We start from the raw sequence: 21,992 nt of genomic DNA on the forward strand, positions 1-21,992 counted from the left end.
TGCAGTCAAACTGCTGGAGATCTAAATTCAAAGTAGGAGCCACGTGTTTTCACAGGTGAAAGCCTAGGATGCCATCCTCGCCAACCCCCAAGTCAACCAGCCTCTTAAGCTTCAGTCACACTCACTCACCTCAGGGTTGGCCATATTGTATAGTGCCAGCTTTTTGTTCCAGCCTATGGCCAACAAACGATGCTCTTGAAAACTGATGAGCCCTGTTACCTCTGCTTCACCCAGTGGTTGCAGCTTGTGCAAACTGTGGCCATTTTGTATGTTCCAGATCTGAAAGGTCAATATTCGATTAGAGTGCTAGAAGCATTCATTGCCCTGTACTAGGCTACAGGTCACATAAAAGGATATCATTGGGTTTCCCTATATAATTATTTTGAACAAAGTTTTGAGATTTCTGAGAATTTCCTCTAATAGTCAAAGAGTACCAGACTGCAATCTTAAATAGGGATACTATAATAGATAGATAGATGGATAGATACTTTATTAATCCCAAGGGGAAATTCACAAATTATATATAGTGACGTCAAACATAACAGTGCCACAAAAACACATGCCTAGCAATGACACTGTTGCCAACGTCATCAAGACCACATGATGTCAAGGACTACACAATAAAGCAAGTGACATATTTGATGACTAAAAATAGACAAAGCTGAATCTATGATTCACAAAATTAACATTAATGACAATCAACCTTTGTCAAAACAAAGACCTCCTTAACAACTTGGGATAAAATGGAAGCGTCAGCCCAAAATGAATTGCACGGCCATGTGGTTGAATAAATGTTTTAAAGTGCCCTTTGTGAAAAACACTCTGTAAACCAAAGAAAGATTGACTGGTTGATTTGCTTATATATTTAAGATGTAACGGGGTGACATGACAAAGCAACTTAGTGACTACTGAGTCAAATGACTCGGCTGATATTTTTGCATTCACTACCCTGTTACTTTGTTCTGTTTTCCTCACTATTGTAATGCATTTAGTCCTGAATACTTCATTTGGATTTTATTGATGCACCTTGGAGGAAACATCCAGATCTTGACCTCTAATTGCACAGTTCTTGTGACACACTAGCACATTCAGCACACCGAACTAATGTAGAATTTCTCCATTTAACCTTTTAAGGGTCCATATTCACTGTCCCCTTATGACAGAGCTCCCATGTCAGAGGTGCTCAGCCATTGTCCTCCTTCATCTGATCTGGAAAACCCAAAGATAGCTAATACAACAATGACAGTACAATTCTCACCTTGATTGTGCCATTCCAGGCCCCTGTTATAAGGTGTCTTTGGGAAACGTCAAAGCTCACACATGTTATTTCCTCCTTGCCATGGACATTGTTTAGCTGGAGAAACTTTGCCCCCGTCTCGACATCCCAGACAGCCAGAGATGAATCTTCACAAGTGGTAACAACCTGTGACAAAGAGCAAATGTAGTGAGACTGACCCTCACACTTGCCTTCAGATTACTCACAAACATGCAGTATGCTTTGCAATGTCACACACCTAATGCGTGTGTGTAGAGACACACCCTTGATAAGCATATATGCATACACTGGAAAATTTGGCTAAGAAACGTATACAAATATAGATATGTATGTGAGTGTGTACAGAGTCAAAAGTAATGACAACAACAAGCACCTGGAAAACATATACACACTTATAGACATACACCTGTGCACAGACGTTTTCGCACGATGACACAAATCTGAAACACACATATGCAGGCACACATATTCTTCTTCCGACACATGCTTCTTTTAGCATACACAAGCATGACACAAAACACTCAGGGACACAAACCCAACACACACACTAGCGTGTAGACAATTTACACACACAGGCTATGTGCCTACTCTGACACAAATGCACATATATGTGATTATCGTGACATGCACTCAACATACAAAACCTCATGTACAGATTGACAGGGGAGTCCAGCAAGGACTGTCACTGCCCTCTTACTGCTATAGTGCAGGACAGGAATCGGGCTGTAACATGCTCAGGTGGCAGGTACTCTGCCAAAAGGGTCATTGACAGTGACAGTAGGCCATCATCAACAGCCTAGCACAGTGGGTCATGAGTGGGTCACCACTCCAATGATTGCGCTTGTTTCATCCCCTGATCTGATGATTGTGCACAATTCATTAAGGGGCATGCCAATCGCCTTGGTGGGTCCCGAAGACACATGGGAAAAATTGGGTCGCAAATAGTTTCTGCTGAATCTCCCTATTATTGCATTAAAGAATGGTTTTATTTTACAGAAGGATTTCTCATAATTACTGCAACAAAATGCAGACACCTGAGAAATAAGCTGAAATGTTTTTTACTCATGATCTGCTCTCCCTAAAACATTTCACATAAAGGTGTTGTTGACCAGCACATTTCAACTTCATACTTTTGATTTATACCTTGATGCACACAAAATGCAAAGAGAGCCAGCTGCTCCTCATAACTGACATCAAGAATTGGGTTTTAGTGTGTGCTGCTGAATCCACTTCTGTGCACTTGTGTTGGGCTTCATCACAGTTACGTCTAACATACCTCCACTTATAAACAGACAGGACGGGATCATCTGTACTTCTGCCTTGTGCCCTAGAAATCCAATAAATGGTAGCTTTGAAAGTTGCTCAACCCTCTTGTGACACCACACACATATTCAGAAGGGGTGTCACAAAAATTCATCGCCTCTTTATGTTTCACTATGGCTAGAGCCAGAAGCTTCTGTGCCTGCTGGCCATTTCTTAATAACTGTTACCATTATACTGATTATACTGATGTTGGGGCCACAAAAGGCTGAGGGGATGTGGGCTACAGCTCCGGTTAGCCCGTGTACAAGCTAGACTGTGGGGTTACCTGAACCTTTTAATGGTAGATTGCGATCCAGGGCCGAGGTTACAATTGGGGCCTTGTGTCAGCTCTTTCCTCACTTCACATTTAGATCCATGTCTCCCTGACAAGACTGAAATCAGAAGGATAGTGGACTAGAGTTCAGCTTGCATGAGAAAAAAGAAAAGTGGAAGGAGTAGACAGAGGCAATATGAAAGGCTTATTCTTACATTTTCACTTCTTTTTCTTCTTTACTTTCAAAGTCCTTCACCCATATAATTTTTTTTTGTTATAATAAACCCCTTCCTTATCTTTAATATTTGGTCAGCTTTGTGTTCTGTCAGTTCAGGGTCTCCAAGGACAGCTGCTTATGGCCACAACAGATAGATATATACATACACACACTCTCGCACACATACACAGAGCCTCCTGGGTGCATATATTAATACACACCTGACATACAAGTAGAGGCACACACCCAACAATCGCATAAACACACAGACACAAACCCGACACCCATGCACACCTTTGAATGTCACTCCTCCGCTCTCATGTTCCACTCCTTTTCTCCTCTTTGTAAGGATGTCTTTAATAGACTGCAAATGAAGGCCCTCTCTACCCAGCATGCGCTCTGCTCCGGTCAGGAAGATTTGTTCTTTTCTCACCATCTCTGATTGCAAATATGTATTCAGGCTATGCGGGGGAAAATAAAACCACAGCCTCCGTTTTCCGAGTGGACCGCAGTCTACTGCCCTCAAGAGTAAAGCTCAGCTGCTGAGTTCCTGTCTTCCTACACTTAATAACTACTTTTGTTTTATTTACACTGCTGTTTCACTTTTTTTTACATGTTTTCAGCCTCTGTTATAATTAGAAACTCATTCTGCAATGCCATAAGATTCTATTACAGTTGAACTCAGTGGTAAAATGTGGGTGTTTTATAACGACAGTGAAACATTTGAGACCTCTACCTGCGTATACCTGCTTTCTCTGTCTTTATGTGTATGTTAATAATAGGATATTAAAACAGAATGTGTACTCCTGGTGTAAACGTTGGCATTTAGTTAACTGCTTCGAAAGTTGGAGCATTTAGTTCATCAAAGACATTTAAAAAATTAAGAAAAACATGTTAACAATAAGGTTAGGATCACGTGCTGATACAGTGCATTGCCGCACCCACCACATGGCAAACCAACTCAGAATCCCAGATTAGCACCCGAGTGCAGCCATGGAATGGAACCAGTGGGAGGTTTTTTATGGTGCCTGGAGTGCCAATTCGGCCAACAATCCCCAGATTTTCCCTGCAGGTTGGAGGGCCTTTATGCAGGACTGGATGTAGATTAATGTCACACCCAGGATGGAGCAATTGCAGGTTAAGAGCCTTGCTCAAGGGCCCAATGGAGTGGAGTCTCTTTTGGTGTTTATGGGATTCGAACCAGCAACCTTCCTATTGCCAGTGCAGATCCCTAGCCTTAGAGCCAGCACTCCACCCAACAATAAGTTATATTAAAAATAATTGAGAGAATAGAATGTAATTACATGTAATAGTTACATACATAAAACATATTTTATAGCACTTTACAGTATCAGCTACTTAAAATTGTACCTTAATAGGCTTGTGATGTCACAGTAGCTTTCAAAGACTGCAGAGCCCAATTGAAGTAATGTCAACATTACATCAACTGATGTGCTGTTGTTAGTTGTTGTTTGTGAAGGGTTTATCACTAATTTTAGTTCACATTTCTTAAACATTACATTTTTGAAAGACCTGCCGATGGAGAGTTAAAATGTGTAGTTGGCTGTAGTCTGCCTGCATGCACAGAAGCCACTGACATGGCGGCGAGCTCTCAGCTGTGTGTGACTCTGCTGTCATTTCAATGAGGATATGTTTCACCATCAGGATCAGCTATTGGAAGTGTGCCTTCCTTAAGGTGAGTTTGAAGAAATAAGTGATTTAGTAACTGAGGTCACAAAGCATGTTTTTCTCTTTTGAGAGTTTTTTAAATTTTAAAAATGTATACAGCGTGCTTTACTTGAGATATCTCTAGTGTGTTATAATCTGTGAATTTTAAAAATGTGTTGTGTAAATTCCTTGAAAGGTACATGTTTTTTGTAGGGTTTTGAGACTCAAGGATTCTGAATCTGACATGTAACTCTCTTTGACAAAGTTTAAAATTTATTTGTGTTTTATTACAATGACATTTTGTATCTCTCAGGCACCACCATTTTGTGGATCCCCTTGCTATGGAGAATCACAAGTTGTTGAGGGTGTGTTCTAGATAGATAGATTTATTGATAGATAATTTCCCACCCAATATTGAAATATTTATGGAAAAGTGCATGACAACAGTCAGCAGACAAAATCAAACAAATAGTAAGTTTTAGGGCCATTCAAACTGATCTGAGACTGCCCAACATTGCAGCTGTTCATGAAAGTGCATAAATGTGACTTTTTGGAGGGCACACACCTGATGGAAGAAAAAATTGTATGCTGCTGCTGAGACTCTGCCATTGTGAGTGGCCGGCACTCTGTCCTCTGAGTCAGCCTTCTGCAGCTGCAACAGGCCAATGTAGTCACCACAGGAGACCAGTAGGGCACTGGGGGTTGACTTTACCAGCAGGAAAGGGAACTCTCCATGTTCAAGAATGTGACCTGCCAGCACACTCGGGAACTTCAGCACTAGTGTCTTCAAGCACCGCTGGGATGTTATGCTCCAAACCTTTAGTACCTGTCAGGAAATTTTTCACATAAAAAAATAATGATTTTCACATCCAACCATCTATGAATATATGTGTATGACCCTTCATATTCTTAGGACTTCATAGTTTTAAGTCTCGCATTACAGTATTGCTATGCATTTTTACTTTTAGGAGGTTGTGCTGTATATTATGTGCTATCCTGCTTGGCTGTAGTGTGCTTGACAGGCCACCCAAAATCCAATTCTAGGACTGTGTGATGCCTGGAGGAACTGAATGCACCTCCTGCCAACTCCCCAAGTCATCTTCTTTTCTACACTGTAAGCTTTACTTTGAAGGCCTCCGTTTCTACAGCTATTTGGCAGTTGTCATTTGCTTATACTGGCATACAGACAGCATGGGCTCTTGTCTTTCTCTCTCTGTCTGTATGTGATATATATATATATATATACAGTACTGTGCAAAAGTTTTAGGCAGGTGTGAAAAAATGCTGTAAACAAAGAATGCTTTCAACAATGGAAGTGTTAATCATTTATTTTCATCAATCAACAAAATGCAGTGAATGAACAAAAGAGAAATCTAAATCAAATCAATATTTGGTGTGACCACCCTTTGCCTTCAAAACAGCATCAATTCTTCTAGGTACACTTGCACACAGTTTTTGAAGGAACTCGGCTGGTAGGTTGTTCCAAACATCTTGGAGAACTAACCCCAGATCTTCTGTGGATGTCGGCTTCCTCACATCCTTCTGTCTCTTCATGTAATCCCAGACACACTTGATGATGTTGAGATCAGGGCTCTGTGGGGGCCATACCATCACTTCCAGAACTTCTTGTTCTTCTTTACGCTGAAGATAGTTCTTAATGACTTTAGCTGTATGTTTGGGGTCGTTGTCCTGCTGCAGAATAAATTTGGGGCCAATCATACGCCTCCCTGATGGTATTGCATGATGGATAAGTATCTGCCTGTATTTCTCAGCATTGAGAACACCATTAATCCTGACCAAATCTCCAACTCCATCTGCAGAAATGCAGCCCCAAACGTTCAAGGAACCTCCACCATGCTTCACTGTTGCCTGCAAGCACTCATTATTGTACTACTCTCCAGCCCTTCGACAAACAAACTGCCTTCTGCTATAGCCAAATATTTCAAATTTTGACTCATCAGTCCAGAGCATCTGCTGCCATTTTTGTACACCCCAGTTCCTATGTTTTCGTGCATACTTGAGTCGCTTGGCCTTGTTTCCACGTCGGAGGTATGGCTTTTTGGCTGCAACTCTTCCATGAAGACCACTTCTGGCCAGACTTCTCCGGACAGTAGATGGGTGTACCTGGGTCCCACTGGTTTCTGCCAGTTCTGAGCTGATGGCACTGCTGGACATCTTCTGATTTCAAAGGGTAATAAGTTTGACGTGTCTTTCATCTGCTGCACTAAGTTTCCTTGGCTGACCACTGAGTCTACGATCCTCAACGTTGCCCGTTTCTTTGTGCTTCTTCAAAAGAGCTTGAACAGCACATCTTGAAACCCCAGTCTGCTTTGAAATCTTTGTCTAGGAGAGACCTTGCTGATGCAGTAGAACTACCTTGTGTCTTGTTGCTGTGCTGAATCTTGCCGTGACATGAACCTGTCTTCCACAACCTCACCTTGGAAGCAGAGTTTGGCTGTTCATCACCCAGTTTTAAGCTTCCTACACAGCTGTTTCCATTTCAGTTAATGACTGTATTTCAACCTACGTGCGACATTGATGATCATTAGCACCTGTTTGGTAGAATTGGTTGATCAGACACCTGACTAGAATCCTACAAAATCCCTGACTTTGTGCAAGTGGACCTATAAGAATTGATGCTGGTTTGAAGGCAAAAGGTAGTAACACCAAATATTGATTTGATTTAGATTTTTCTTTTGTTCGCTCACTTTACATTTTGTAAACTGATAACAATAAACAATCATTTATTTATATTTCTGAAAGCATTTTTTGTTTACAGCATTTTTTCACACCTGCCTAAAACTTTTGCACAGTACTGTATATATATATATATATATATATATATATATATATATATATATATATATATATATTAGGGCTGGATATCTGAAAAAAATCATTAATTAATTGCATAAATGTATGCTAATAATCACATCTAACATTAAAACATCCATCCGTCCATCCATCCATTATCCAACCTGCTATATCCTAACACAGGGTCATGGGGGGGTCTGCTGGAGCCAATCCCAGCCAACACAGAGCACAAGGCAGGAACAAATCCCCGGGCAGGGTGCCAGCCTACCGTAGGGCACACACTAGGGACAATTTAGAATCACCAATACACCTAACCTGCATGTCTTTGGACTGTGGGAGAAAACCGGAGCACCCGGAGGAAACCCATGCAGACACGGGGAGAACATGCAAACTCCATGCAGGGAGGACCCGGGAAGCGAACCCAGGTCTCCTTACTGTGAGGCCGCAGCGCTACCCACTGCACCACCGTGCCACCCACATTAAAACATATAAAATTAATAAATAAATCATGAAATAAATTCACACTGAATCACAAATATAATGCAAACTCAACACAAAGGAATTTTATAAAAATAATGGCATAATTTAAACTTAAACGATGACCTTAAATCTAAACTTTTACCAAAATACTAATTGAGCAAGTACAAATTGAATATGAATACCTTCCTTAAAGGCAAATTGAAAAGAAGACAATAAGAAAATGAGGCTAATGTATTAATCCTCAAATAGCATACAGCATATTATGCAGCATATTATAGCATATAGCATAGCATACAAGACACAGACGTGTCAAAGTAAAAAAAAATGATCGAAATGACAGCTGACTTTGAATGCGCTGCTAAAGATGTGGAACCCTTTGAATTTAGTAGGCCTTATATTTGGATAGAATATAAATAACTATCTTTAACATAACATCTAAAACAAATAATTCCATGTGAATAAAACTAAAAAGTGTACTCCATTACAACGGCCTCATCAGAAATTTTTTTTTTGTTGCCCGTAAATCCACGCTACTTTAATTGAACACTCATTTGCACACAGCTGGAATGTAAATGAATGTGAGAGGACTCTGTGTCCTCACTTTGGACTGCGGTGGATATGTTTGCACAAGCGATCCATGTGTTCTGTCATAGTGGCGCTTCACATTGCTATTTTATCCTAAAGTCATGGTTTCAGAACACATGATACAAACTGGTTTTGAACTACCTCCAGGAAGAATGAACATACATTGGTTCATACATGTATCTTAGGCCACAGGTTCAACACGCCCTTGACCCTCTGCAGTTTGCATATCAGGAGAAGGTGGGAGCGGAAGATGCCATCATCTATATGCTACACCGATCCCTCTCTCACTTGGACAGAGGCAGTGGTGCTGTAAGAATTATGTTTCTAGACTTCTCTAGCGCCTTCAACACAATCCAACCTCTGCTCCTTAGGGACAAGCTGACAGAGATGGGATTAGATTCATACCTAGTGGCATGGATCGTGGACTATCTTAAAGACAGACCTCAGTATGTGCGTCTTGGGAACTGCACGTCTGACATTGTGGTCAGCAACACAGGAGCGCCACAAGGGACTGTACTTTCTCCGGTCCTGTTCAGCCTATATACATCGGACTTCCAATACAACTCGGAGTCCTGCCATGTGCAAAAGTTCGCTGATGACACTGCTATCGTGGGCTGTATCAGGAATGGGCTGGAGGAGGAGTATAGGGACCTAATCAATGACTTTGTTAAATGGTCCGACTCAAACCACCTACACCTGAACACCAGCAAAACCAAGGAGGTGGTGGTGGATTTTAGGAGGCCCAGACCCCTCATAGACCCAGTGATCATCAAAGGTGACTGTGTGCAGATGGTGCAGACCTATAAATATCTGGGAGTGCAGCTGGATGATAAATTAGACTGGACTGCCAATACTGATGCGCTGTGCAAGAAAGGACAAAGCCGGTTATACTTCCTTAGAAGGCTGGCTTCCTTCAACATCTGCAATAAGATGCTGCAGATGTTCTATCAAACAGTTGTGGCGAGCGCCCTCTTCTACGCAGTGGTGTGCTGGGGAGGCAGCATTAAGAGGAAAGACGCCTCACGCCTGGACAAACTGTTGAGGAAGGCAGGCTCTATTGTTGGCATGGAGCTGGACAGTTTAACATCTGTGGCAGAGCGAAGGGCGCTCAGCAGGCTCCTATCAATAATGGAGAATCCACTGCATCCACTAAATAATGTCATCTCCAGACAGAAAAGCAGCTTCAGCGACAGACTGCTGTCACTGTCCTGCTCCACAGACAGATTGAGGAGATCGTTCCTCCCCCAAACTATGCGACTCTTTAATTCCACCAGGGGGGGTAAACGTTAATATTTAACATTATACATAGTTATTGTCTGTTTTTTTCACCTGTATTATTATCATTCTTTAATTTAATATTATTTATTGTATCAGTATGCTGCTGCTGAAGAATGTGAATTTCCCATCGGGATTAATAAAGTATCTATCTATCTATCTATCTATCTATCTATCTATCTATCTATCTATCTATCTATCTATCTATCTATCTATCTATCTACCTATCTACCTATCTACCTATCTACCTACCTACCTACCTACCTACCTACATTCATCTTTGAAAGCTTTGTTTTCTGCATATACTTTCCTTTTTTTGGAACAAGCCATGCTCCCTGTTGCTCTTTCATTTCTCTTATTTATTTCTGCAGCATCTTCATATTTTACTCATGCAGCATAACAATCACATTGATTCGCTCTCCGTCGAGTCACATGAATAGACATGCACAAATATTGCATGAATGTTATCATTCATTCTCACTTGGTCCGGGTCCACCATTTAGTGATGCCTATACTAGAGACTTATTTTGGTTTTAGTGCTAGTCAAAGATAACTTATTCAGCACTTATGTGATATTACGTTGATTCAATCCTCTTACAGTAGTATGAAATGAAGAAACATGCATTAAACAGGACACATTAATCATAAAAATTAACATGTTTACTTTCCCAGGCCTAATATATATATTACAGTTGCATGCAATACATTCTGAAACAGACAAAGGCTCATCTGAATGATGTTCCACAACTGAGAACACCTTAGCCATCACCATCAGGATCTCCAAGACAGATTTAACTTACAAGACTGTGTCCCATATACAAACTACTTACCGCATCTTTTGAATAGCTGAATATCTGGCTCAAAGGCTCATAAATTGCCACATCCAGTAGGGTAACGCAGTGGCCTTGAAGAATGGCCACTGGCCCACTTGTCACATACTGATTCCATAAGCGAACCATATGATCCATGCCTCCAGTCACCAGCAAGTTCAGCGGTTTGCTGAAGTCGAAGCATGTGACACCCTAGAGGATAAAACATACCAGCTCATTGTCAATGTATGCACACACTACAGGATGATTCAATCAAAATAAACATACTCCGATCAGCCACAACATTAAAACTGCCTGCCTTATATCGTGTAGGTCCCCCGGCGTGGCCAAAATAGTTCTGACCTATTAAGGCATGGACTCCATAAGACCTCTGTAGGTGTTCTGTGGAATCTGGGACCAAAATGTTAGTACCAAATAATTTAAATCCTGGAAGTTGCCTGGTGGCTCCTCCTTGGATCAGACTTTTTTTGTCTTGTACGTACCACAGATACTCAGTTGGAAGATGTGAAAACCAAGTCCACAACTCGAATTCTTTATCATGCCACTAAACCCATTCCTGAATAATTGTTTGCAGTGCGACAGGGCGTATTATCCTGCAGAAAGAGGCCACTGTCATCGGACAATACCACTGCCATGAAAGGGTGTACATGGTGTGCAATAATCTTTAGGTAGGTGGTATGTGTCAAAGTAACATCCACATGAATGCCAGGACACAAGATTTTCCAGCAGAACATTGCCCATAATGCATCCTGCTGGCATCTCTTCCCCAAGAAAACAACGCTTACTCACCCAGCCGTCCATATGATTTAAAAGAATATGCAATTCATCAGACTAGGCCACCTTCTTCCATTGCTCCATGATCCAGTTCTGATACTCATGTGCCCATTGCAGGCACTTTTAGCAGTGGACAGGGAGAACTGTGACCATTCTGTGGTTACACAGCCGCATACCCAGTAGTTTTCGATGCACTGTGTGTTCTTGTGTTCTGACATTTTTCTTTCATGGCCAGCATTACATTTTTCAGCAGTGTGTACTGCAGTGGACTGTTCTGTGGGTTTGGACCAGACAAGCTAGCCTTCACTCCCCACACACATCAGTGAGCCTTGGGCTCTCAATACCTTGCTGCTGGTTCACCAGTTGTCCTTGGATCACTTTAGGTTGGCACTAACCACTGCATCCCAGCACCCCATAAAGACCTGCAGTTTTGGAAATGCTCTCACCGGTAGTCTAGCCATCATAAGTTGTGGTTGTCAAAGTTGTTGATATCCTTAACTTGTCTATTTTTCCTGCCTCCAGCACATCATTTTCAATAACTGACAGTTCACTTTCTGCCTAATATATGCCACCCTTTGACAGGTGTAGTTGTAATGAGATAATCAATGTTTTTCACTAAAATGGTGATTTTTAATGTTGTGGCTGATCAGTATATATGATAAAATGCAATATTTTTGTTGCTTGCCATTATGCAACACATCTGCTCTCTGACAAACTAGCACTGAAGACTTGTACCAAATAAACTATTAAGTAAAAGTGTGTCAAGAAATGCTGCTGGGGCTTCCTCATTCCTTTGGTAATTTGCCTTTATAATGTCTCATTGTGACATACTCTTTTATCTTTAGCCAAGTCAGAACTATTTTCGTTTTTGTTCTTTTGCAATTCTTGTGTGTGTTTGAGGGAGGTTGTTGTTGTTTGTTATAATATGGTATTTATAACCTGAGCTTGCAAAAAAGCTAAAGTTCCCCTTGGGACAACAAAAAGAACTATCTATTGAACTAATAAAAGAGTAAAATATAAGTAAATACCTGATTCAAGATAAAAGGGAGGGACCTGTGTCACCATTACTATGTCTTGCGTCTACAGAACCTATGACAGCCCATTGAGATGACATGGGGTTTAAAGCCCCAGAGGTTTCAGAGTCTGGAAAACCCAGAAACAAGTCCAAAATATGCCCCTCAGTGACTATCGGAAATCAATGGAACTGCTTACATACAGTTAGGTCCATAAATATTTGGACAGAGACAACTTTTTTCTAATTTTGGTTCTGTACATTACTACAATGAATTTTAAATAAAACCACTCAGATGCAGTTGAAGTGCAGACTTTCAGCTTTAATTCAGTGGGGTGAACAAAACGATTGCATAAAAATGTGAGGCAACTAAAGCATTTTTTGAACACAATCCCTTCATTTCAGGGGCTCAAAGGTAATTGGACAATTGACTCAAAGGTTATTTCATGGGCAGGTGTGTGCAAGTCCGTCGTTATGTACTTATCAATTAAGCAGATAAAAGGCTTGGAGTTGATTTGAGGTGTGGTGCTTGCATGTGGAAGATTTTGCTGTGAACAGACAACATGCGGTCAAAGGAGCTGTCCATGCAGATGAAAGAAGCCATCCTTAAGCTGCGAAAACAGAAAAAACCCATCTGAGAAATTGCTACAATATTACGAGGGGCAAAATCTACAGTTTGGTACATCCTGAGAAAGAAAGCAAGCACTGGTGAACTCAGCAACACAAAAAGACCCGGACATCCACGGAAGACAACAGTGGTGGATGATCGCAGAATCATTTCCATGGTGAAGAGAAACCCCTTCACAACAGCCAACCAAATGGCCAACACTCTCCAGGGGGTAGGCGTATCGATATCCAAGTCTACCATAAAGAGAAGACTGCATGAAAGTAAATACAGAGGGTGCACTGCAAGGTGCAAGCCACTCATAAGCCTCAAGAATTGAAAGGCTAGATTGGACTTTGCTAAAGAACATCTAAAAAAGCCAGCACAGTTCTGGAAAAACATTGTTTGGACAGATGAAACCAAGATCAACCTCTACCAGAATGATGGCAAGAAAAAAGTATGGAGGAGGCGTGGAACAGCTCATTATCCAAAGCAAACCACATCATCTGCAAAACACGATGGAGGCAGTGTGATGGCTTGGGTGTGCATGGCTGCCAGTGGCACTGGGACACTAGTGTTTATTGATGATGTGACACAGGACAGAAGCAGCCGAATTAATTCTGAGGTGTTCAGAGACATACTGTCTGCTCAAATCCAGCTAAATACAGTCAAATTGATTGGGCGGCGTTTGATACAGGTGGACAATGACCCAAAACATACAGCCAAAGCAACCCAGGAGTTTATTAAAGCAAAGAAGTGGAAAATTCTTGAATGGCCAAGTTAGTCACCTGATCTTAACCCAATTGAGCAGGCATTTCACTTGTTGAAGACTAAACTTCAGACAGAAAGGCCCACAAACAAACAGCAATTGAAAGCCGCTGCAGTAAAGGCCTGGCAGAGCATTAAAAAGGAGGAAACCCAACATCTGGTGATGTCCAGGAGTTCAAGACTTCAGGCTGTCATTGCCAGCAAAGGGTTTTCAACCAAGTATTAGAAATGAACATTTTATTTCCAGTTATTTGATTTGTCCAATTACTTTTGAGCCCCTGAAATGAAGGGATTGTGTTCAAAAAATGCTTTAGTTGCCTCACATTTTTATGCAATGGTTTTGTTCACCCCACTGAATTAAAGCTGAAAGTCTGCACTTCAACTGCATCTGAGTTGTTTCATTTAAAATTCATTGTGGTAATGTACAGAACCAAAATTAGAAAAAGTTGTCTCTGTCCAAATATTTATGGACCTAACTGTATAACAAGACAGCTCCATGCAGAGACAGCGATGAGTCAAACGCAGCTCTCTAGGACTGTGAGGCAGCAACTCTTGATAAAAGCATATAGATGATATATTACAACTGGTATGCCATCTTGATTTGGTTCCTGCCTTGTGCCCAGTGCTGCTAGGGAAAGTCTTGCCCCCCATGACCCTGAAGTGGATTTAACAGATATCATAATGGATGGGTAGAACATTAGGAATTTAATTTGAATATCTCACCGCTAGTAATCTGAAGGTTGATCTATACTGTATAGGTTATTTTTAGACGGTTTTCCTGCCTAAGTTATTTGCCAAGCATTCCTGCATATTTATTTTCCTTATTTTTATTCTGCCTATTTTTATTCCAACTTGCTTCTCTACATCTGTTTCCAGACTCTTATGTAAAGCTGCATTAACCTGACTTCAGTTTGCCTACATAAAAGTCTTATAAAGTCATTCAAGATAACTGATTCTGACTTTTTGGCTGTATCAAATCGCTTGTTCCACCCAACCCATAATTAAATTCTTTCAAAATGCATTTGTTTGAATTAAATGTTCAGTGGTGTTTACATCCAAAAGTATGACTCATGGTGCTTGAGGAGCAAAAATAATTTTCTTATGCAGCTAAACGAGTGTAGCTGGCACAAAGGTTCAAGATGTCAGCATTGCGTCACTTCTGGGGACTTTAACCCTTTAGTCCTAACTCAAGCCCAGCCCCCAAACACTGGATCACAGGGGATGGAACTTATAGGTTTATAGGGTCAATGTTTGTTCAATGTGTGCAGAATCTAGTGAAATTCTTACTTGCATATGCTAATGAACATGTAACACAATGCTACTCTCCAGTGCAGTGATTAGAGACTATTTTATGCTGGCAGCATTGGTGCAAAAAGGGAACCAACCCTGGACTAATGACCACCTCAAGACCCATTCAGGAACTGCCCCCAGTGTGGTGCTATTTAGCCATGCAGGCAGAGAAGACTGTTGTTTAAGCTCGAGGGCAAGACTGATTTTTGCTACTAGGCTGTATTTGGAACCCTGCAGCCTAGTGTTTGGGTAAACCTGGGCCTTGATCTTGTGAAATGCAGCAGAATAATAACAAATATCATGTATTGGCAGAAGGCAGGAACAGGAGCAAATGATCTGAAAATGTAAACTACTTGTAAGGATAGGTAGTGGTGCAGCCAAAAAACAAGCAAAGGTCACAATCCCAGAGGCAGACAAAGAATTTTTTTGTCAAAACCAAAAACGTTTAACCAGAGTCAAAGTCAGAAATGACAGAGCAAATGTATGCTACATCTAAAAGTCTTTTAGAATCCACCACTGCTGCCTTCAGCTTTTTTGCATATTACGCCCAAATCCCTAAATCATATTATTTCATGGAAGAGTTGGGGAAAGGGGTGGTTTGGGTTCCCCTTGGAGTTTCACATGAGTCATGCATTGGTGTCAGATTGAAGAGTGGCTTGGCTCTCCCTTGGAGTTCCCCGCGAGTCATACATGAATGTCATTACCGTCCTCCTGTTACCACTGGATACGTCTATGATAGTTGAAAAAAGGTCACCCCCAACAAGCCTGGCTGGCCTAGGCGACTACTTAGTTTGTCTGTATGGTAGAGCCGGCCCTGGATTTTATTAATACTGAGCAATATGTTGAGAGATGAAAAAAGGAATCAAATTTATCTGCTAACTTATTAATGGTTCAAATAATGATGTTACATGTTACAATGCCAAGGACTTCATGATTGACAACAGAGTGTCTTTGTTACCATTTTGTTTCAGCTAATGTTGCTGTTCTGGCTTAAATTTACTGTTTGTTTATTTAATCACTTTGTTGTTTTTTTAATATAGCTCTGTATTTTATATTATGAATCCTAGTTTGTTCTTTTTGTCTTTGTTGTATTTATTCAATATTATGAAATTTAGTTATGTTGTGCTATTTAGCAATTGCTTTTTTTATTCATATTATATTAGCTTCCTGTGTTATGTGCTCCACCTCTTCTATGCTGAGCCAAAGGAGGATAGTATTGAAGTTGAAGGTTCAGTCATTCTGTTGTCCTTGTTGGGTTTCTGCTTCTAACAATTAAGGAATGTGCTAACCAATGGTTTCATGCTTTACCGACTCATCTTTTAAGAGCTATTTGGGACACTTTTTAATATTTAGAAGCCTTAGCCCCAGTTTTGGGCATGTGAAGGCAATAACCCTCAACAAAACAATGAAAATATTAACAGAAAAAAGCAGTCCAAAACAGTGCAACCATACTTGAATGTGATCTTCGCATTTCCTACAGCAACACCAAACTGACCAAATGCAAGTCTGTGTGGGTGTGTGCGTGAGTGTGCCCTGCAGTGGACTGACATTCCAGTCGCAATTGGTTTCTGCCTCTCACTGGACAGACACCAGACCCTTGCAACCTAGATGGATTAGAGAGGCTAGATAATGGATGGATAGAAGTAGGAGGTACTACTTGGTTGCAGTCATCTTAATGAACTCTTTAATTCTTCAGCAGCCCTCCAACATGCACTTGTTTTCCCCTCAGATCACACACCTTGCTGATCTTCCATGTGTATGTCTTCTTCTTCCTCTGAATGTCCATGATGTGAACAGCCATTGAGGGGCTGCCAGAGGAGGTTATCACAAGGTCCCCATCGGGCACATACATAATTTTGGAGATAGGCTGTGGATGAATCCCAGTGAGACACTGATGTGATACCAGGCGATGGTGTTCTTTGATCTCCTACAAGGAAAATACATTTCTCATTATAAAGATATTCAAAGAAGACGGTACATTTAGTGTGTTCCACTAAAGCCAGAGCACTGAGAGCACCTCAGCTAACAAAGGAGATACAAAGTGATAATGAGAGAGATGAAGAAACAAAGAACGAACATATGAACAAACATACTGAACACTGCAGCAACATTCACCACACCATTATGCAATAGCATCCCAGGTAGAGCCTGATGAGGATTGTATGTTGTCAGTCCTGGAGATGATGAATGCAAGTGAACTTTACCATTCTGAAGCACATGGAAAATGCACTGAAAACAGTAAAATTCCAAAGAACACTAAAGACAGAGAAGGAGTTGCATCAGATAGTCAATCATAAAGGAAGCTGTCCCAATATACAAATCAAAAGAACAGTAGAAAAAAACACAGCAAAAATAGTTGAAATCCAACAATAAATCAGAAGTAATAACAAAGACACACGAGCTTGTGAACACCATGATTGCATTCAATGAACTGCAAAGGACTGTAGGTTTTCATTAGCCTTTATAGGTCTGAAGGCAGTTATTTGACAGGGATGAGCAGGTGACCCTGACTCTTGTGGGACCACCCGCAAAACACAGATTATACACATAAAACCTAAATGATTAACAATGCTAACTTAAACCCTCCCCCTTTTAATTTCATTGATTATGATTTTTTTGTTGTTGTTTTTGAGTACATTTCCCATTTTTAATCATTTATTTTAATTTTGCTTATTAGGTATATTTCTTTTTTTTCCTGTTTAGTTTAACATTATTTATTGCTGCCTTTTTGTTAAGGCCACTATACTCTAAGATGATTTCCCATTGCACTGTTATTGTTGCATGTACCAATTGACAGTGTGTAGGGTGCCATGTTATTTAAGCACAAAAGGTTCCAAATAATTTATTTCAGAAATAAAAGAAAACCACCTTTGCAAAAGGATATTAAAAATTTGGATTTCTTAAGAATTTCAAGTTTCTGATTAAGCACTCCCATCAAGGATTTTTGGACACTTTTTGTTTTATGATGATGGCTGCTGGCCTGGTGTAATGACCATATACCGTCTTTTCATGGAAGGACACTCTCGATGGCCTTAGAAGGGCACTGAGTGAATAGACGAGTCACGGTGTCCTAATGTCATTTCTGTGCTTTTCTCACGTTGCTCTGTAAGCCACTCCAGTGTAATCAATAAAGCACACTCAAATCAAAGAGTGTAGCATAAAGGGGGATCGCCTTCTTAAGGTCAAGTCACATTACACAATTTTTCCAGCAATTTTCAGTTTTGACCTTCATTTATATAAGCCTAATGAGTAATGGAGCAGTCACAAATGGTTCCTGTGACATAGTGTGACATCCCCAGCGACTCAGTCCAGCTAGTCCGCAACTCACGGCAACAAACAGGTTTGATTTTGTCATTAGTTAATGGGGTGAAGTGAGCCGTCAACCATAAGTACAATGCATATAATGCAGTTATGAGAACTGACTCGTCAGTCTGATGGCTCAAATTTTATGTACCATGGTAGAATGGACTAAAGAAAAAAAATACAGCGGCAGCCTAAAATGTAGCTGAACCCGCTATACTTGTATACTCAGCACTGCCTCCGAGCTCGTAATTGTTTGGAAAATGTGAAATTGTACTGGAAAGTCGTCACTCAGTCATGTGACTTGACATGTCCAGCAATTCCTAGTCACGTAAATTGACATGCGTCAACGAGGAGATCCTCAAGGGCAGTCGCCAAGTTTGACATCCAATCCGAGTTGTGTAATGCGAAATTGGCTTTAGAGGGGACACTCATGTTAGATTTCAGCTTAGGTCTGGCAGGTTAACTGGGAGCCACTTTTGGAAGTGGCCTTTGATTACTTTTGTTTAGTAGTCAGTAGACACAAAAAGTCACCATATTTGATGAGCTGCATTGTTTTGTAGATGTCTAAAAAATATTCATACAGCTTGAAATGTCTGGGAAAAGCAGCACCCGTGGGCTTTTTGAGCCTGGTCATGGTTTGTTTAGAAAGTGGTGAGTTAAATATGGCTGTTGCAAAATGACTTAAATTCCACTTCCTCTGCTGCTGGAAGTTGTTTTCAAACCACCAGAGCTAGCCAGCCATGTTATGCTGCTGGCTTTGTTGCAAACCGCATGAAGAATAACGTTTTCAGTTCAGTGAACAATGGGCAGCATGCAGTGGGGGGGTTACGGGTGGGGGGGCTAGTGACTGCCTATTTTGAACACATTCTAAAAATTTTGAGAGGCAGAGATCATCAAGTTCAAAACAGCCCCCGCCACACAAGTAATAATCTTGGCCACAGGAAGAGGAAATGCAGTTTGTGGCTTGGCACTTTAGCTGGGAATAGCATCTGTTTGACCAAAGCCTACATGGCATATGGAAAAGCTGACCACCTGGTCAGTTAGAATGATACAAGGGCAGAAAGATTTAGAGACCGTCTGGTGGCTTCTCATATATATCACCTCCATGATCAATAATGAATGCCAACTCCCACATATTTTATATACTAGAGCTCTAAACTCAATTCCAGGCTACACACAGTAAGCAAAGGGATACACACATAGTCCTAATCTGTCACACAAAGGAGAAGGCACCATAGAAGCAGTAAAAATTGGCAAAGCAACATCCCAGGATTCAAAAAATGATTGTTGCCAGACTGAAGGATCCAAGGAGCACAGCATGTAACATTAAAGTTCTCCACTTAGGTCTTCCCTCCAAGTATCTCCCTTCATCTTCCATCTGTTCCGCTCTTTCCCAAAATCATTAAGCAGGCTTTTAGCCTACCCTGGCCCAATGTAATGGTCAAAATCTTAGAAAGAAAATGGGAGGCCATGGAAAACCCATTGTCCTCATTATTAAAAATAATTATTTTATGTATTTAAAGAATTTATTGTGCAACATATCCAAAAAACAAGAACAAAGCAAAAGCTAAAAGGAAGCAAAACAGATTATTCCTAAAAGGCAGACCTCGAGGTAGTAAAACCTGTCCATAATGCCAAAAACATATCATTCTAACAGAGCCACCAAAAAAGTACCTGTAATACAAAATCCAAAATAGACCGCCACCAAAAAACAGGAAGAAGAAACTAATACCACAGCACTAATGGCTTGTAAAACCCCATCTTATATCGGGCTGGCCTGCTCCCCCTTGCTGCTCTAAGTAAAAGAACTAACACAAAAAGCAGTGACCAGAAGACGATACAATGTCAGAAAACAAAAACGGTCAAAACCAGAAGAACAAAAGTACTATTACCAAACCAAAGTCATAAACAGAAATCATAATCAAGAAAAACAGAACTAGAAGTCTTTTTAAAGTGCGTATTTTAATGAACAATCACACACAGTCAAGGTTTCATGCAAAGTCTTAAATTGGGAAGTGACACCAACTTTGACTCTCTGCTAAACCATCGGTAGATGGCATCAGCCATGAAAACAATTCAAAGTAATTGTCACCATCTGAAACATGTTTTTAATTAAGAAAATTTTAAAATACATGTGTGTCAAAACCCCTAGAGGGTGCAAACATTGTGGCTAAACGTAAGAAGTGTAGAAAAAAATAAAAATATAACCATTTCATGACACTCTCTGGCTCAGTGCACAAAGGACAAGGACTGCGATAAATATCAACCAAATGGAAATATAAAAGTAAGTCTGAATTAGTATTAGCCTCCCTCATTTGGGGTGTTCATAAAAAATGTCATGATTTACTTCATGAGGTAGAAGTACGTAATACACAAGAATAGTTGTTTCATATATTTGAAATATTAAAATGTCTGCTTCAGTTTAAATGTTTAAAGGCCAAGTATTCTTGATTTTTATAGAAATTTGTAATTTTCACCCTCTGATAGAAGTCCGTAGAAGAACAAAAATCAAAAATAACATCATATTCATAATCAGTGACCTTGAAATAATCTAAAAGGATACCCCACATGCCTATGTTTGAAACATTAACCTTCTATGAGTGGTAACTGGAGAGCTAGGAGCACACTTAAGAATCAAATAGCAAAAATATTATATTCATTATCAGCAAAGTTACCATCTAAATATCATAAAACAACACTTCACATGCCTACATTACCGATACCCATTTTTGTGATCCCATTAAGGAGTGACCCCTTGTGGTCAGTTGATGTAGCATATATAACTTCAAGTCCTGATCAGTTTTGCTGAAGACACATCTTGGTTTACTCTTCACCATAAGGGTGTAAGTTCCTGCACAATATATGGTCCAAAAATGGCCTAAAAATTAGGCCATTAGGGGTTGCCACAGCGGATCATCTTTTTCCATATCTTTCTGTCCTCTCCATCTTGCTCTGTCACACCCATCACCTGCATGTCCTCTCTCACCACATCCATAAGCCTCCTCTTAGACCTTCCTCTTTTCCTCTTCCCTGGCAGCTCTATCCTTAGCACCCTTCTCCCAGTATACCCAGCATCTCTCCTCTGCACATGTCCAAACCAATGCAGTCTCGCCTCTCTGACTTTGTCTCCCAACCGTCCCACTTGAGCTGACCCTCTAATGTACTCATTTCTAATCCTATCCATCCTTGTTACACCCAATGCAAATCTTAGCATCTTTAACTTTACCACCTCCAGCTCTGTCTCCTGCTTTCTGGTCAGTGCCACCGTCTCCAGCTCATATAACATAGCTGGTCTCACTACCGTCCTGTAGACCTTCCCTTTCACTCTTGCTGATATCCATCTGTCACAAATCACTCCTGACACTCATCTCCACCCATTCCACCCTGCCTGCACTCTCTTCGTCACCTCTCTTCCACAATCCCCATTACTCTGTACTGTTGATCCCAAGTATTTAAACTCATCCACCTTCGCCAACTCTACTCCTTGCATCCTCACCAGATACTTAAAGAAGAAACAAGG

At 40.7% G+C, this 21,992-nt stretch overlaps 1 protein-coding gene across 1 annotated transcript in view; it reads right to left on the bottom strand.

The window, feature by feature from the left end:
* Positions 1–21,992, bottom strand: part of LOC114665409 (WD repeat-containing protein on Y chromosome) — a 76,063-nt gene that overhangs the window by 24,410 nt on the left and 29,661 nt on the right. The window contains exons 9-13 of the mRNA XM_028819962.2: positions 16,908–17,096; positions 10,722–10,913; positions 5,303–5,563; positions 1,259–1,423; positions 130–279 (exon numbers count right to left, since the gene is read on the bottom strand). Coding sequence (XP_028675795.2) covers positions 130–279; positions 1,259–1,423; positions 5,303–5,563; positions 10,722–10,913; positions 16,908–17,096 — 957 coding nt within the window. The remainder of the gene's footprint in view (positions 1–129; positions 280–1,258; positions 1,424–5,302; positions 5,564–10,721; positions 10,914–16,907; positions 17,097–21,992) is intronic.

This window comes from Erpetoichthys calabaricus, chromosome 14 (assembly GCF_900747795.2).
Source record: "Erpetoichthys calabaricus chromosome 14, fErpCal1.3, whole genome shotgun sequence".
NCBI classification, from domain to species: Eukaryota; Metazoa; Chordata; class Cladistia; order Polypteriformes; family Polypteridae; genus Erpetoichthys; species Erpetoichthys calabaricus.